This window comes from Benincasa hispida, chromosome 8, assembly GCF_027475165.1.
Source record: "Benincasa hispida cultivar pf3 chromosome 8, pf3_genome.v1.1, whole genome shotgun sequence".
NCBI lineage: Eukaryota > Viridiplantae > Streptophyta > Magnoliopsida > Cucurbitales > Cucurbitaceae > Benincasa > Benincasa hispida.
Window position 1 is genome coordinate 59,956,884 of NC_143485.1, and position 13,260 is coordinate 59,970,143.

Consider the following 13,260-nt stretch of genomic DNA (forward strand, 5'->3'; position numbering starts at 1 on the left):
AACTAAACTTCATACCTTCCAGGAAAGGAAGAATTAATTGTGTGGGGAATGGACAATGGGTATGGCCCAACCCCTACCAACCAGACCTATCCGTCTGACAAGTCTCATCAAACGGATACCCAACTAAACTACCTGCTCTACATTTGAGCAACTCTCAAAAAGTATGGACGACCACACTCACCAAAGTTCGATGTTAGCAACATTTCCCTCATTCTTCTAACGCTCCTTTCGGTTAACCTGTATCCATGATCTTCTTGTAACATTATAACATACAAGGCATGAACAAATCTTTTTCTCCAAATTTAGAAGGAAAAGAAAACCCCATCATGTAGGAGACCTTTTAGGTTAGTTGTTGATCAATACGCCATCCACCGTTAAAAGTTTACAGACTAAAGAATATGTTACTCAGATTTACAACTGTACATCTAAAGAGATTCCTTATTCTACACCAAAGTTTCGAGTTTGTCATGAATAGAAATCACAAAACCCTTCTTCAGCATAGAATGAAATTCCAGCCAGTGGTAATTCTTGGTGTGCACAATGCAACTCCCACGATAAAGAATGATACTATAGGATCTCTCCTTCAAAATTTGAAAACGAATTGTTATGCCGCAGAAAGTGACCGCTTTGACTCTGGCCTAAAGTTTGTAATGATTTACAAGGCAGACAGTTCAACTTCTTGATTGCAAGGACGATACGCCACAAAAGTGCTATCATTTGTGAAGGAACCAGGATTAAAGCAAGTGATTCCTGTGTATTTGAATGCTTGTTGCTTACTTCTATCCGCCAAAACTATCTGCACAAACCAAATAAAGATTGATATAATAATCTGAAAGTTCATGCAACAATGCCAGGTTCAATGGCAGCATAACGTTATCACCCATCAGAAGTCTCGTTCATTATCTGCCTCCAGGTGTGGAAAGAAAGGATATCCGACTTTGCATGTATAAATAGATTGATTAAAACACTAGAGGTATGAGTAAGTACCACATGAGGAGTAGGATAAAGATGAAGACAGTGGTCATAATTCCAGATAATTGGTTGGATAACCAGAGGAAGAGGGCAGAGATGACTTTGATGAGTTATGGTAGCAACAAGCTGCAAGAGAATCATGAAACCTTAAGGCCTCCATATATAAATATACAAAAGGGTTAGAATCAATAAATGGATAACTAAAAACAACAGATATATAAAAGGGTAAAAAGATCACATGCTCAAAAGGATCACTCGTTTCTTCTGTGGAAGGTGGTATGAGACAGGAACGGCGCATTCTATAAAGCAGGTCCTGTCGGAAAAATACAATTTCCTGGGTGTAGAATCTGACCCTGTATTCAAATATGACAATTATCCACCACTATGGAGTAAAAGGCATACCATTCACCAAAGATAGCATAATTTCCACTTAAAATCGGTTCATTTCTTTTAATTAAGTCAAAAACCGAAAGCTCTTATGAAGGACCATTTATTTTGTCCATCATAGGCTTTGTTATAAATGAACCTTTTTTTTTATAATTTCTTAAATTTAATAAAGTTGACAAAAATTGATAAATAAATCTTCACCATTAACAAGCCTTTAAATCTATTAAATACAGTTCTGTTTGCTTATTCCAAATGGAAAAAGATGAATTATTTCTCGAGCAAGCTGTAGAAGTGAAGCCCCTCGTGCCAGATAATATTACAGTTAAGACTAGAAAAACCATTAAGGCTACAACTACAAGTCAAGAATCGAAGTATTCACCTGCAAGGGTTACTAGAGAAAATGGCATTTGGGACGTGCATCTGAAGCTCTTCGGTTAAAAACTTCGGCAAAGCACACCTAGGTAGAACTGTGGATGGTCCTATAAACCCAATGAAAATAAAAACTAAGAAAATCTCTTGCATAGTTGAACTGAAGGCGAGGAGCTTCTTAACAAATAACAACATAAACCTGCATCATCTGGACCAGGAATAAAAAGAAACTTGCTATGCTCTATTAATCGTGGATGAGCTGCTATCATTCTTCCTAACTTACCAAATTGTAGTCTGCACATTTTAACTCATTATTGCTCTGAACTCATGTCCATAACAGCAATATTGATACGCAGAAAACAATTGTGATAGAACTTACCTGAGACTTGAGAAAGAATTAAAGGCAAGATTACATGGACGGGAACAAAAATTCCCCATCAAAACAAACAAGGAAGGAACCACTTCCACATTCTCGAAACCATCAAGTATGGTCTCCAGTTTTCCCATGGCCTACCACATGAACAAATTTTGTTAAGGCCACCAAGCTTCACAGACACACAATACACATGAAATATAAAGAGGTTATGTGTCACCTCTTCACTATCCAACCAAATGTCCGAGAGTATGACAAACATATCATTAACAGCTTTCTTCTCCAGATCTGCAAGCCTGAGCTATTGATGATTAAGGGAAACAAGTTGATTGCATTGGATGTATGTGTATACACCCTTTGAATAGCCAAAATTCAGCATAAAAAATGTCAATGCTTATTTCGAACTCCTTTTATAGACCAAAAGAAAAAGGATACAGTCTCCTCTTTAGATAGAGCACCACCTCCAAAGAAGTCCTGGCCTGCTAGCAATTTAAGAGACTTGTCCCTTTCCTCTAATGGAGGAAATCCACATGTAACAACCTTAACAAATAGAGGCCCAGGAAAAGCACATTATTACTATGAAGAACAGTATTTGAAATATTTCTATGAGACAAGTTGTGGACATTTTCCAAAATGTTTGAACAGGACGATATTTTGTGCTTGGTAGCAAATAAGAAAGTAAACCACAAGAATGAAATCCCACACACAAATCCAACTTTGAGAAGTAAATATCCTTTGGATGAAGGCAGGACACTTGCATCTTCATCCTCACCTGTTTTGTTCTTAAATGTCAACCTCATCTTAGATTCAAAACCTTTAGACAAGAGTCTGGGCAGCACTCGCCCAAAAAAATAAATATATGTTCAGAAAGATAAGGTTTCAAATCTCTCAAAAGTAAGCTTTTAACTTCTGGATACCTAACGAATGAAATAACTAACTACAAGATGGTGTTAGCCATACCAATTGAGAACTGTGTGAAATATAACTTAGGCATGCAGACCTCTAATCAGGACCAAACAGAACTAAGACCCATCCCATAACATTGTATGAAAATCATCTCATAAGCATGTAAAAACTTCAGAAAATGTTCGGATCAGGAAGGAATTTAATTCAGGCCATTTTCAGTAACATTATAAATAAAATGTTGCTATACAGTAAAACTGCCATAACTCCAAAGTCTTGTTGAAAAGAATATAGGCATATGTGCAAAGTTTTTTTCTCTCAGAAAAAATGACCAAGCATAATAATCTAATAAAATATGAAAACATCGTAAAGCAAAGTACATATTAGCAATAGCAAATAGGCAAAGCATAATTAACAATATTATGTCTTCAAGAAAGCAAGTTCTCCCTACAAAAAAGGGGGGTTAGAAACGCCTAATAGAACAATAGGGGAAAATTCCAACCACCTATCTATACAGAACTTAAAGGCAAACGTGGTACAAACCTGAAAAATACCCTCCACGAGCATCTCTCCTTCTGCTACAACAATGGTGTTCTCTGTAAACAGACCTGTAGTTATCTTGTGCTGATTATTAATGAAAACTGCAGTGCATGTCATCTTCAAATATCAAACAAGTTCAGATTTTTCCACATCATATAAGATGCCAGTAAAGGATATAGCATTAGATAAATTAATCTCCACAGACGCAGTAAGGTCCTCCAAGTAAAAGTGGCCGTCCTCCATTTGAGAGATCACTCCCATGACCCATTTTCTCCCTGTTTGCCCCACCAGAGATTGAATAGGAGAAATCTGGGAAACATAACACAAACGAAATTAGTGTAAATGCTCATGTTCAATTGTAGAGGCTAACAAGCTCAGTTCATGGGTCGAGAGAAATGGAGTACCTCACAACTTCCAAAATGAGACATGCCAGTGTCAAAAGCGGGTTTGGAGAAATGCTGATCTCGGGAGAGCCTTTGGGAAAGCAGAAGAAATCTATCTCTATATAAAGCAGCTTTAGCAGGAGCATCCCCATGAATTGGAAGTTTTCCTGTGTGTCTAAAAAATATATATATATACATACGTGGTTCAAAAACAGGTGTTAAAATCCATTATACCTCTCTTTTTTGCAGTGAGTTCCATTACTTATCCCATCTAATTATCCCAAAGTCCAACTAGTAGCTTTTTTTACAAGTATTCAACAACATATGGGAATAAGAAATTTTGCCCTAATTTCTTGGTCGAGAGTATATGCTTAACCAGCTATGCTCAGATTGGCCAATTGGTGGCTTTCTGTAAGGTTCCTAGTTAAGAATATATTGGGATAATTAGTGCTTTATTAGTATTGGCATTAAAAGGGGCAAATTAGTAAATAGTTAGTAGGTTGGTTAAGGATTTTTATTATAAGTAGAAGGAGTAGGGTTGAGAGGAGGGTGTGAAGAACTTTATGTGGGATTTCCTAATTGGGAATTTGGGAGAGGATTCTCAACCTTCTAGAATGTGCTGAGCTATATTGGGAGAGGATTCTCAACCCTCTAGAACGTGTTGGCTAAGGATTTTCAGTAATATTATTAGGATACCAATTTGTTATCAATTAGCTCAGCACATTCTAGAGGGCTGAGAATCCTCTCCCAAATTCCCAACTAGGAAATCCCACATAAAATTCTTCACACCTTTCTTTCAAACCCACTCCTATTCCCTTCTTTCAAACCCACTCCTATTCATAATAAAAAGCCTTAACCAACTTACTAACTATTTACTAATTTGCTCCTCTTAATATCCATACTAATAATCCACTAATTATTCCAATATATTCCTAACTAGGAACCTCTTAATACCCATACTAATAATCCACTAATTATTCCAATATATTCCTAACTAGGAACCTTACACTTTCATTCTACAATTGTTCGATAATTATTCAGATAAATATAAAAGGGAGAAAAACATACAGATAGAAGATCTTTTTGATGGGATCATAACGAAACTTGGAGATATCAAAAGCGTCGATGATGCAAAGAGCAGATGTACTGGTAATGGTATTGGGACTCTCTTCTCCCACTTCATCAGCTGCAAGCATAATGCTGACAACCCGATGCACCGCATCCTTGTCTAATATCGAAGATTTCACTGCCACAATAGAAAAAACAAAGAAACTGTCCATGAAAAGGAATGAGGTGAATTGCAGAGAAGATATAATTGTAGTATGAAAGAAAAAGGAACAGAGTAGTACAAGATTCGTCATGAAGATTGTCAAGAACAAGATCTATAGCGTCATCTTCGCAGCCATGGAAGCGAGAAACGAAGGAAACAATCTCATCAAGAGCTTCTAGTTTGATGCTGTACAACCCTCTGATTTTAGCTTTCCTCTGTACCTTTTTCCTCAGAGTTAATGCATCCATTCTTTAGTGAGACAATCTGCAAAATCAGTGTGAATGAATGACAATGGGGTTGGTAAAATGGAGGATCAATTGATGGGGAAAAAATTGGCTTTGGTAACGTTCTTTTCCTATTTGTTTTAGAAATATGTTTGGTAACTATTTATGTTTCTTATTTCTTGAAAAAACAAAGTAGAAATATAAATTTGTTTGATAACTATTTCTTATTTTGTTTTTTGTTTTTTGTTTTTTGTTTTTAAAGTTTAAATAGATTTTAGTATAAATGATATAAAAAAGATATAACATACATTAAAACATATAAAAAGCAATTATCAAAAGTTTGATGGTATCTGAAACAAATAAGTCTCAATGCAGAATAAAAAATAATAATAATATTTATACACTTTAAATATTGTCCAAATTTGATCTCAGGTCTCTCATTTGAGCCATTTTCCATAAATGGTGTCACCTCATATAAGAATTGAACACTAAAAATCCTTATTCACTAAAATTACCACACTTCTCATACGTATGGAACAATGCAAAACCCATGTAAAAATTAAACACCATCATTCTCCATCACCAACGCCCCCACCCAAGTGCCAAGTTTCAAATCCCCAATCTCTCTACACGCCCCCAAGACACTAAAGTCACAGCCATAAACTCAGCTTCCATCATCTCATCCGGCTCAAACCCAACTTCCGTAACTAAAATAATGTTATTCGGCTCAAACCCAGCTTCCATCACCTCTCTAAACAATCCCACAGCCTCACCAACGTACTTCATCTTCGAGCAATCCAAAATAATAGAATCTCATGAAACCAAATCCCTCTCAGGAATTTCATCAAACATCTTCCGGGCATGACACGGTTCCCCCACCACGCATACATACGTAATCAAAGAATGATTCACATCACCATCCTCGTCCAACCCACGTTAGTTCACAGAAGAATGTACCACCTGCCCATGTTCAACAGTCGAAAGATTCGAGCACGCAAAACAGAAATTTCATTCGAGAATAGAATTGAAGGGCAAGGGAAGAGTTCTTCCAAATCGTCAAGAGGCCACGAATCCCAATGTTGAAAGCGTACTCAGTGGCTCGACAATCTTCGATAAGAAATCCGACGCATAGGCGAAATCGGAAATCCAACACTCTAACCACATGAAGAAATAGAAAACGACATCCAGAACATTAAATTGACACATAATAAACCCAATAATCGACCACAAAGAAGGAACAGCAAAATTAAACTTCGAATTTGGGATTTAGCCTTTTCTTTTCAACTGCAGAAGTGAAGGAAGAAAATGAAAGTAGCCACAAAGGTTACAGGGGAAAGAAAGAAAAGAATCTCCACAAGCCGATCAACACATACGGCAAAAAAACAGAGATGGGTTGTATTGTTTGGTCCATTCTAAGGCTGTTTCTAATTCTCCAGATGGGGCAAAAAAAGACAACAGAAATGCAAATGAACATAAACAATAAATTTGAACTCGAGAAAAGAAATCCCTGGTATTAAAGATAATTGATTTGCTACTATGGGAGAAGAAGATGAACGATTGAAGAATATTGACTAACCGAATCGCTTGAAGCTTGAGAAGCTGCTGACGACACGACCAGACGGCAGAACGCAGTGAGGGGCTGAAGATTTGGCGAGAAATTAAAGGGACCTTGCGTTTATATGATGGGGTTGGAGAATGGAGGCTTGATTGGCGGGAAAAATAAATTTATGGGCTGCAATTTATTTATTTATTATTATTTTTTATTTTTGCAAATTATAAAATTTCAGTTGTAAAAATTAAACTTATTTTAAGTGTTAAAATCGAATCCTTAAACTTATATAGTTGTAAAATTAGACTCCAAATATTTAGGCCATGTTCGACAACCATTTTATTTTTTGTATTTTCTTTTTAAAATTAAGCCTATGAATATTATTTTCACTTCCAAATTTCTTCACTTGTTATCTACTTTTCACCAATGTTTTAAAAAACTAACCCAAATTTTGAGAACTAAAAAAATAGCTTCAAAAAGTTGTGTTTATTTTTGGAATTTGCTAAGAATTCAACGAAATATACAAATTATTGTAAGAAACGTGGATGCAATATACTTAATTTTCAAAAACAAAAATAAAAAACCAAATGGTTTGTTAGCTACAAAAATTGAATCCTCAAATCTATGGAATTGGTAAAATCAGTTCTTAAACCTGTAAATTTATATAAATTTAACCCTTAAACATAAATTTCAAAACACTCCTAAATCATGAAAACAAATTGAAATTAAGCTCATACTTGGAAGATCATGGGAAAAGAAATTAAAATGACCAAATTCATAATTTAACCTAATTCAAATTTTTTGCACGTGGATTGGTAATCCAAAATATGGTAATCATTCTCTATTTTAATGTGTCTGAAAATCAAGCATACAACAAAATGTCATAATTAACTATACAAAGATTTTAGAATTAAAAAAGAAAAGCAACATTAAATATTAAATATTAACACCGAAGCCTTTTAAGGGTAGGTTGAAAATGATTTAAGAAAAAATTATTTTTTAAAAATGCATTTTCATTAATGCTTCATTTGACGTTAGTATTTGAATAGAAAAGATTTTGAATCAGAGGTATCCGACAACCCAAATAATTCAAACTATGTAAGGGTTGCGTTAGATTAATTTTTTTTTTATTATTGAATTGGATTGAATTAGTTTTGTTCTTGAGGTGGTTTGGATTAAACATTTTCTATTTTGTTGGGTTGGGTCGGGTTATGGGTTGACTAAAAAATTTTGGGTTGACCTAATGCAACCTGGATTTTATATATATTTATCTATTTTTAAAGTTTACAATAAATATCATACATATTTGATATTTAGCATTTGAATTTTATAAGATTTTAGTTATTAGTCATGTGTTGTATATAAATTTATATAGATTTAATTTTTTTAAAAAAAATTATAACCTGACAACTAACCCAACTTAGGTACATTAATATTAATGACAAGATCTTAAATGTAGAAAATGATTTCAAATTATTTTGTGCATTTGGAGCCAAATTGATTTGAAATCATTTAAATTAAAATTTCTTGTTTGGATAACCACGGAAAATGAAAAGAAATCTACTTGCCCTAACATGTTGCACGACATTATACTGATAATTATACCAATGTTTAATTATTGAAAGATACTTTTTTTTTTCTTTTTCATATATATTTTAGAAATATTAGTGATGCTTTCTTTCCCCTTTTTTCTTTTTGTTTAATTTTCAGAAACCTAGCGTTTCAATTTTTTCCCTTTTTTTTTCACTTTCATAAACTATTATAGTTAAAAATAAAAATAAAATTAAAAAAAAAAAAAAAAAAAAAAAAAAACTCCTACTTTGCTTTCTAAATTGAATCTCAAAAAAATCAAATATTATATATATTGTTTACCAACAAACTGGTGGAATAATGTAAAGACACGGGAAAAAGAAGAACTGGAACAAAAATAATATTAAAAAAATAACAAGATTTTAAATAATTCAAATTCTCTATCATTTTAGTTATCCAAATACAAGAGATGATTTCAAATCAATTATTATTTGTAGTCTATCCTAGATGGTTGCATTCCAAACAAGAGGTTAAGGACGCTTGATAAAAATTCATTAAAATAAAAATACAAATGTATTTAGACTTTTTTTTTTTTCAAATGTATTTTTTATGTAAAAGTTTGTTTGGTTTGTTATAAACTAAAAATGTTATTATTAATTTCAAATTACTATAAAATAATTTTTTTTGTGGAGATGATGGCCAAAGTTGACCAACAATCGTCAGAAATGAAGGTTGAAATTGATCGATAGTGGTTGCCAAAAATGGTAGTCGGTGGAGGTCATTGGAAGTGATGGTTGAAGTGATCGTTGAAGATGGTTAGCAAAGGTAGCAGTCGTCAAAAGTGATAGTCGAAAGTTGACCGACAGTGATCGTCGGAAATTTTGACCGAAGACGATCGCGAAAGATGGTGGTGGTGGTTGAAATTTTACATATAAATTAAGAGAAGATTAATCATTACACGCTCAAATTTAATTTTTCTAAAAGTTGATTTTAAGTTTTAGGATAAAACCTATTTATAAGAATTCCCCTATTCTAACCGGCTTATTTTATGAACTCATTTTTTTCAGAATCTCATTTTAGGGGATCGTCAAACACATAATTTTTTTCAAAATAACTTGTTTTCTAACTTAATTACTTTGAAAGGTATTACAAACACACTCTACGTTTATAAACATTTCCAGATTAACAATGTTTTCAAAAATCTAAGAAATAAATTTTAAAAATCTGTTATTACTTGTGGAATTTAACAAAAAAAAATATTCAGACAAGTGAAAACCATGACAAAGTAATTATATGGATAGAAGAAGCAAAAATGAACTTGAAAATAGAAAACTAAAAGAAAAATTGTTCACAAAGTTTATCTTGTTGCATCCATAAGAGGTAATTAAGGTGTATCCATCAGAAAACATAATGAAGGTAGGAAACAAACTGCATTGGAGTAGTAAGAAGGTAGAGAAGGTACAGTACACAAAGTCACAAACACAGACTGCACCAGCAAGAACCACACTGAAAGACAATCAAAAGCAACAGCAACAGCAACAGCAACAGCAACAACAACAGCAAGCCAAGTAGAGTTGAACTAAGCAGTAGTGCACTAGCAAGCACCAGTTCTCTTGCCATCCACGAGCCGTCTCCAATATGTAGTTACTTCCTCCTCAATCTCCCGGTCACTTTTCTTCACATGCTTTGTAACTCCCCCACCATCTTTAACCCCAGCTTTCACTTCTGCTGCTTTCACAGACACCCGACTTGGCAGTGCCTCGACTTCCTTCAAGACTTTGTCGATGTCCGAGATCAGTCTCTCCGCCAAGCTACGGCTGAAGTCTTCCCTAATCACCACACGCAGCACTGCAATGTGCTGAGCGTCTGGTGGCATCGTGTAAGCTGGCACGATCCATCCAAACCTCCTCAGGTTCTCTGATATCTCGAACACGGTGTGCTTGCTGCTGTCTTTGAGAGTGAAGGCTACCAAGGGCACTCCAACATCCTTGGAAACAACCTCAAACTTTCCCATCTTCTCTATTCCCTCTCTCAGCACTCTTGCATTCTCCCTGCAGTTCTCCATCACGTTTCTGTATCCCTTTGTTTCCACCAAATTCACACAAGGACTTTCCTTAGAACTTCATTCAAGAATATTTCACTATAACAAAGGTGCTTAATATCCTCCTCTTAACCTCTTATCTTTGCATGTGAGTTTTCGGAAGCTAGAGGAGGTTCAAATCAATGGATATATGGTGTCAAGTACTATAGGCTTTATGGGTGCTCTTAGTTTGATGCCTAACAAACATGCCTCAGCAATACTTTCTACTTTCTAGCAGATACACTAACAAATCGTATATGAATTTCTTAAAAGAAATGTCAGTTTGAACTACGGATTTACCTCGAAGCCAAGGCGTATAAACTGATAATATTGAGCAATGATCTGACTAGAACCTGCCAAAAGAAATTAGCATAAATGAAATGAGATTAAGGAGGCATTGATGATGAAAACTTCACTCAATTTGAGGCTGTTCACTACATGTCTACGTCTGAAAAGATAATTAAATATTTAGGTCAGTAATCAGACCTTCTACACCATGAAGAAATGGTGGGTAAATCAATACTCAACTAGCCTGACAGAAATGGTTTTAGAACTTTCAAGTCCTAATTATTCATTCAATTCAACAATATGCCCACCTTTTGAGAAGTTGAGAGTGAAGGTGGGTTGATCAGAACCAAGATAGTTAATGTGGAAGACAAGGTCCTCAGGCAGATCCTCTTTACTCCGCCAAACAACCCATCCTACACCAGGGTACACAAGCCCATACTTGTGACCACTCACATTGATGCTCTTCACTAAAGGCAATTGAAAATCCCAGTCGAGATCCGGATAAAGGAATGGGGCAATAAACCCTCCACTGGCTGCATCCACATGAATTGGGGTGTCCCAACCAGTTTCCTTATTCTTCTTAGACAGAAGTTCATTAAGGAGTTTTACATCCTCAAACTCTCCAGTCAGAGTAGACCCCAAAATTGCTGCAACACAAATAGTATTCTCATCAACCAGTTCAACAGCCTTCACTGGATCCATCACATAAAACCCTTCAGAAAGCTTAATCTCCTTTAGCTCAACCTCAAAATACCTTGCAAACTTCTCCCAGCACACCTACAAACCACACACGACGCATTTATACAGACTCTTTCCTGAAACCCCATATATAGTGTTCAATAGTACATATTCTAGGCTAACCTGGACATTAGCACCAGTGACTATGTTGGGCTTATCATAGGGTTTGCCTTGAGATTTTCTTCTGTGCTGCCATTTCCTCTTAAAAGCAAGACCCGCAAGCATAATGGCCTCTGATGATCCGACAGTCCCCACACCAACTGCAGCTTCTTGATCTCCGATGGGGGCATGAAAGAGGCGAGCAATCATATTGACACAGCGATTCTGTAAGCAGAAAGATGAGAGCGTAAAAACAGGAAACTTGGAAGAGGATCCAATGAAAGGAAAATACCTGTAGCTCAGTAGTGACTGGGTACTCATCCATGTCAACATAGTTCTTGTTGAGAGAAGCCATGATGAGATTATCACACTCTGGCTCCATCCAAGTGGTAACAAAAGAAGCCAAGTTCAGCCTGGGAGTGCCATCCAGCATCAGCTCATCGTGTATGATCTGGTACGCTGCATCCTTGGGAATAGATTGCTCCCCCAGTTTGAACCTAGTAACAACAAATTCATCATTTTCATTTTCATTTTCAACAAAGCAGAATCAAATTTTCTGTGATAGTGATTGATTCCAAAAACAGAGTATACAGCCTACTTGGGAGGAGGAGAGCGGAGATATCTGGAACCAAAAGTGCAGTTCACAGAATCTCCAGAGTCTGCAACTGTTGTCAAAACCATATTTTGGTGATGCCCTTATCCAACACACAAACACAAAGATAGAGATCAGATTAGAGAGAGAGAAATCTGAGACATGAACCAAATAAGAACAGAGAAGGGTTGAAATGTAAGTTAAGATTAAGTAATAAATACCTCCTCGCCTGAAGCAACCAAAAGACACGTCACGTCGGAGTCGGGTCCCACCACCTTCCTTCAATGTAGGGCAGTCTTCATAACACTTCTGCAACTTTTTCGAACCATAACGCTATTCATCCATTATCATACTCACAAGCTATTGACTGCTCAACACAGCTAGATTTTTTAGTTTAATTTGGTGGATTTTATGAGCGGAAAGGAGTTCAAACCTTAAAACTGTATCACATAGTGATCCATACAACTTTGAGGCAAAGGTCAGCAGTAATATGACGACACAGAGAAATGGAGAAGTAATTGAAATAACGCTTTTTCTTTTTATGGATAGAAAAATGGTAACATCAAGGTGATGGACAGATGTCGAGTGGAGAAGAAATGATGTGGCAACTGGCACGACATTGTCTTTTGTAAAATTAATAAAATGAAAGTATGTATCATATTTAATAGAAATGTGTGGAATGAAGAAATGGAAGTGTTTGTTCTCCACATCCGTTGACAAGTGGAGGCCATCCAAATAAGAGGAGACTGTAGATGTGAGGTCATATCAAATGGAAATTTCTCCTTTTTTGTGAAAATTCAAACTCAAAGCATAGGTTTGAAATTAGATTTTTTAGGTTTCAGAAAGCAAATCTTAATCGCTAATCTATTTTGATATGTTATACTGATTCTTAAATTACACTAACAACAATTGCATCGAAATATTGCATCATGAAAAACCCACCGACAATGTTGCAATTAGGAA

The 13,260-nt window shown here is 35.5% G+C and overlaps 2 protein-coding genes across 3 annotated transcripts; both read right to left on the bottom strand.

Moving 5' to 3' along the window:
• Positions 1-301: 301 nt before the first annotated feature.
• DPB2 (DNA polymerase epsilon subunit B2) lies at positions 302-7,130 on the bottom strand. Its single transcript, XM_039038340.1, has 14 exons — positions 6,998-7,130; positions 5,277-5,461; positions 4,996-5,173; positions 3,949-4,102; positions 3,722-3,853; positions 3,548-3,625; positions 2,537-2,641; positions 2,322-2,402; positions 2,108-2,238; positions 1,928-2,022; positions 1,739-1,838; positions 1,211-1,325; positions 988-1,098; positions 302-796 (listed from the first exon to the last, which is right to left on the bottom strand). Exons 2-14 carry the CDS (start codon positions 5,443-5,445, stop codon positions 656-658), a joined length of 1,590 nt encoding a protein of 529 aa, XP_038894268.1. The 5' UTR covers positions 5,446-5,461; positions 6,998-7,130; the 3' UTR covers positions 302-655.
• Positions 7,131-9,844: 2,714 nt separating this feature from the next.
• On the bottom strand, positions 9,845-12,933 carry LOC120082921 (glutamate decarboxylase-like). 2 transcript variants are annotated; one of them, XM_039038341.2, is made up of 7 exons: positions 12,519-12,933; positions 12,304-12,400; positions 11,998-12,202; positions 11,730-11,930; positions 11,177-11,645; positions 10,881-10,933; positions 9,845-10,580 (listed from the first exon to the last, which is right to left on the bottom strand). In XM_039038341.2, the coding sequence occupies exons 2-7, from the start codon at positions 12,384-12,386 to the stop codon at positions 10,095-10,097; spliced, it is 1,497 nt and encodes a 498-aa protein (XP_038894269.1). In that variant the 5' UTR covers positions 12,387-12,400; positions 12,519-12,933; the 3' UTR covers positions 9,845-10,094. The 2 variants fall into 2 exon arrangements, with proteins under 2 accessions (XP_038894269.1, XP_038894270.1); XM_039038342.2 differs by lacking the exon at positions 12,519-12,933 and having other exon boundaries at positions 12,304-12,490.
• Positions 12,934-13,260: the final 327 nt, after the last annotated feature.

What these genes read in the sequence shown, in the direction of transcription:
- DPB2 (XM_039038340.1), bottom strand. Translation starts at nt 5,445, where the DNA reads ATGGATGCATTAACTCTGAGGAAAAAGGTACAGAGGAAAGCTAAAATC. An exon ending in ATCAAAAAGATCTTCTATCT is followed by an intron (nt 4,103 to 4,995) that starts GTATGTTTTTCT and finishes TATATTTTTTAG; the next exon opens with ACACACAGGAAAACTTCCAA. An exon ending in AGATTAATTTATCTAATGCT is followed by an intron (nt 3,626 to 3,721) that starts ATATCCTTTACT and finishes AATAATCAGCAC; the next exon opens with AAGATAACTACAGGTCTGTT.
- LOC120082921 (XM_039038341.2), bottom strand. Translation starts at nt 12,386, where the DNA reads ATGGTTTTGACAACAGTTGCAGACTCTGGAGATTCTGTGAACTGCACT. An exon ending in CTCCGCTCTCCTCCTCCCAA is followed by an intron (nt 12,203 to 12,303) that starts GTAGGCTGTATA and finishes TGTTGTTACTAG; the next exon opens with GTTCAAACTGGGGGAGCAAT. An exon ending in TTATACGCCTTGGCTTCGAG is followed by an intron (nt 10,581 to 10,880) that starts GTAAATCCGTAG and finishes GTGGAAACAAAG; the next exon opens with GGATACAGAAACGTGATGGA.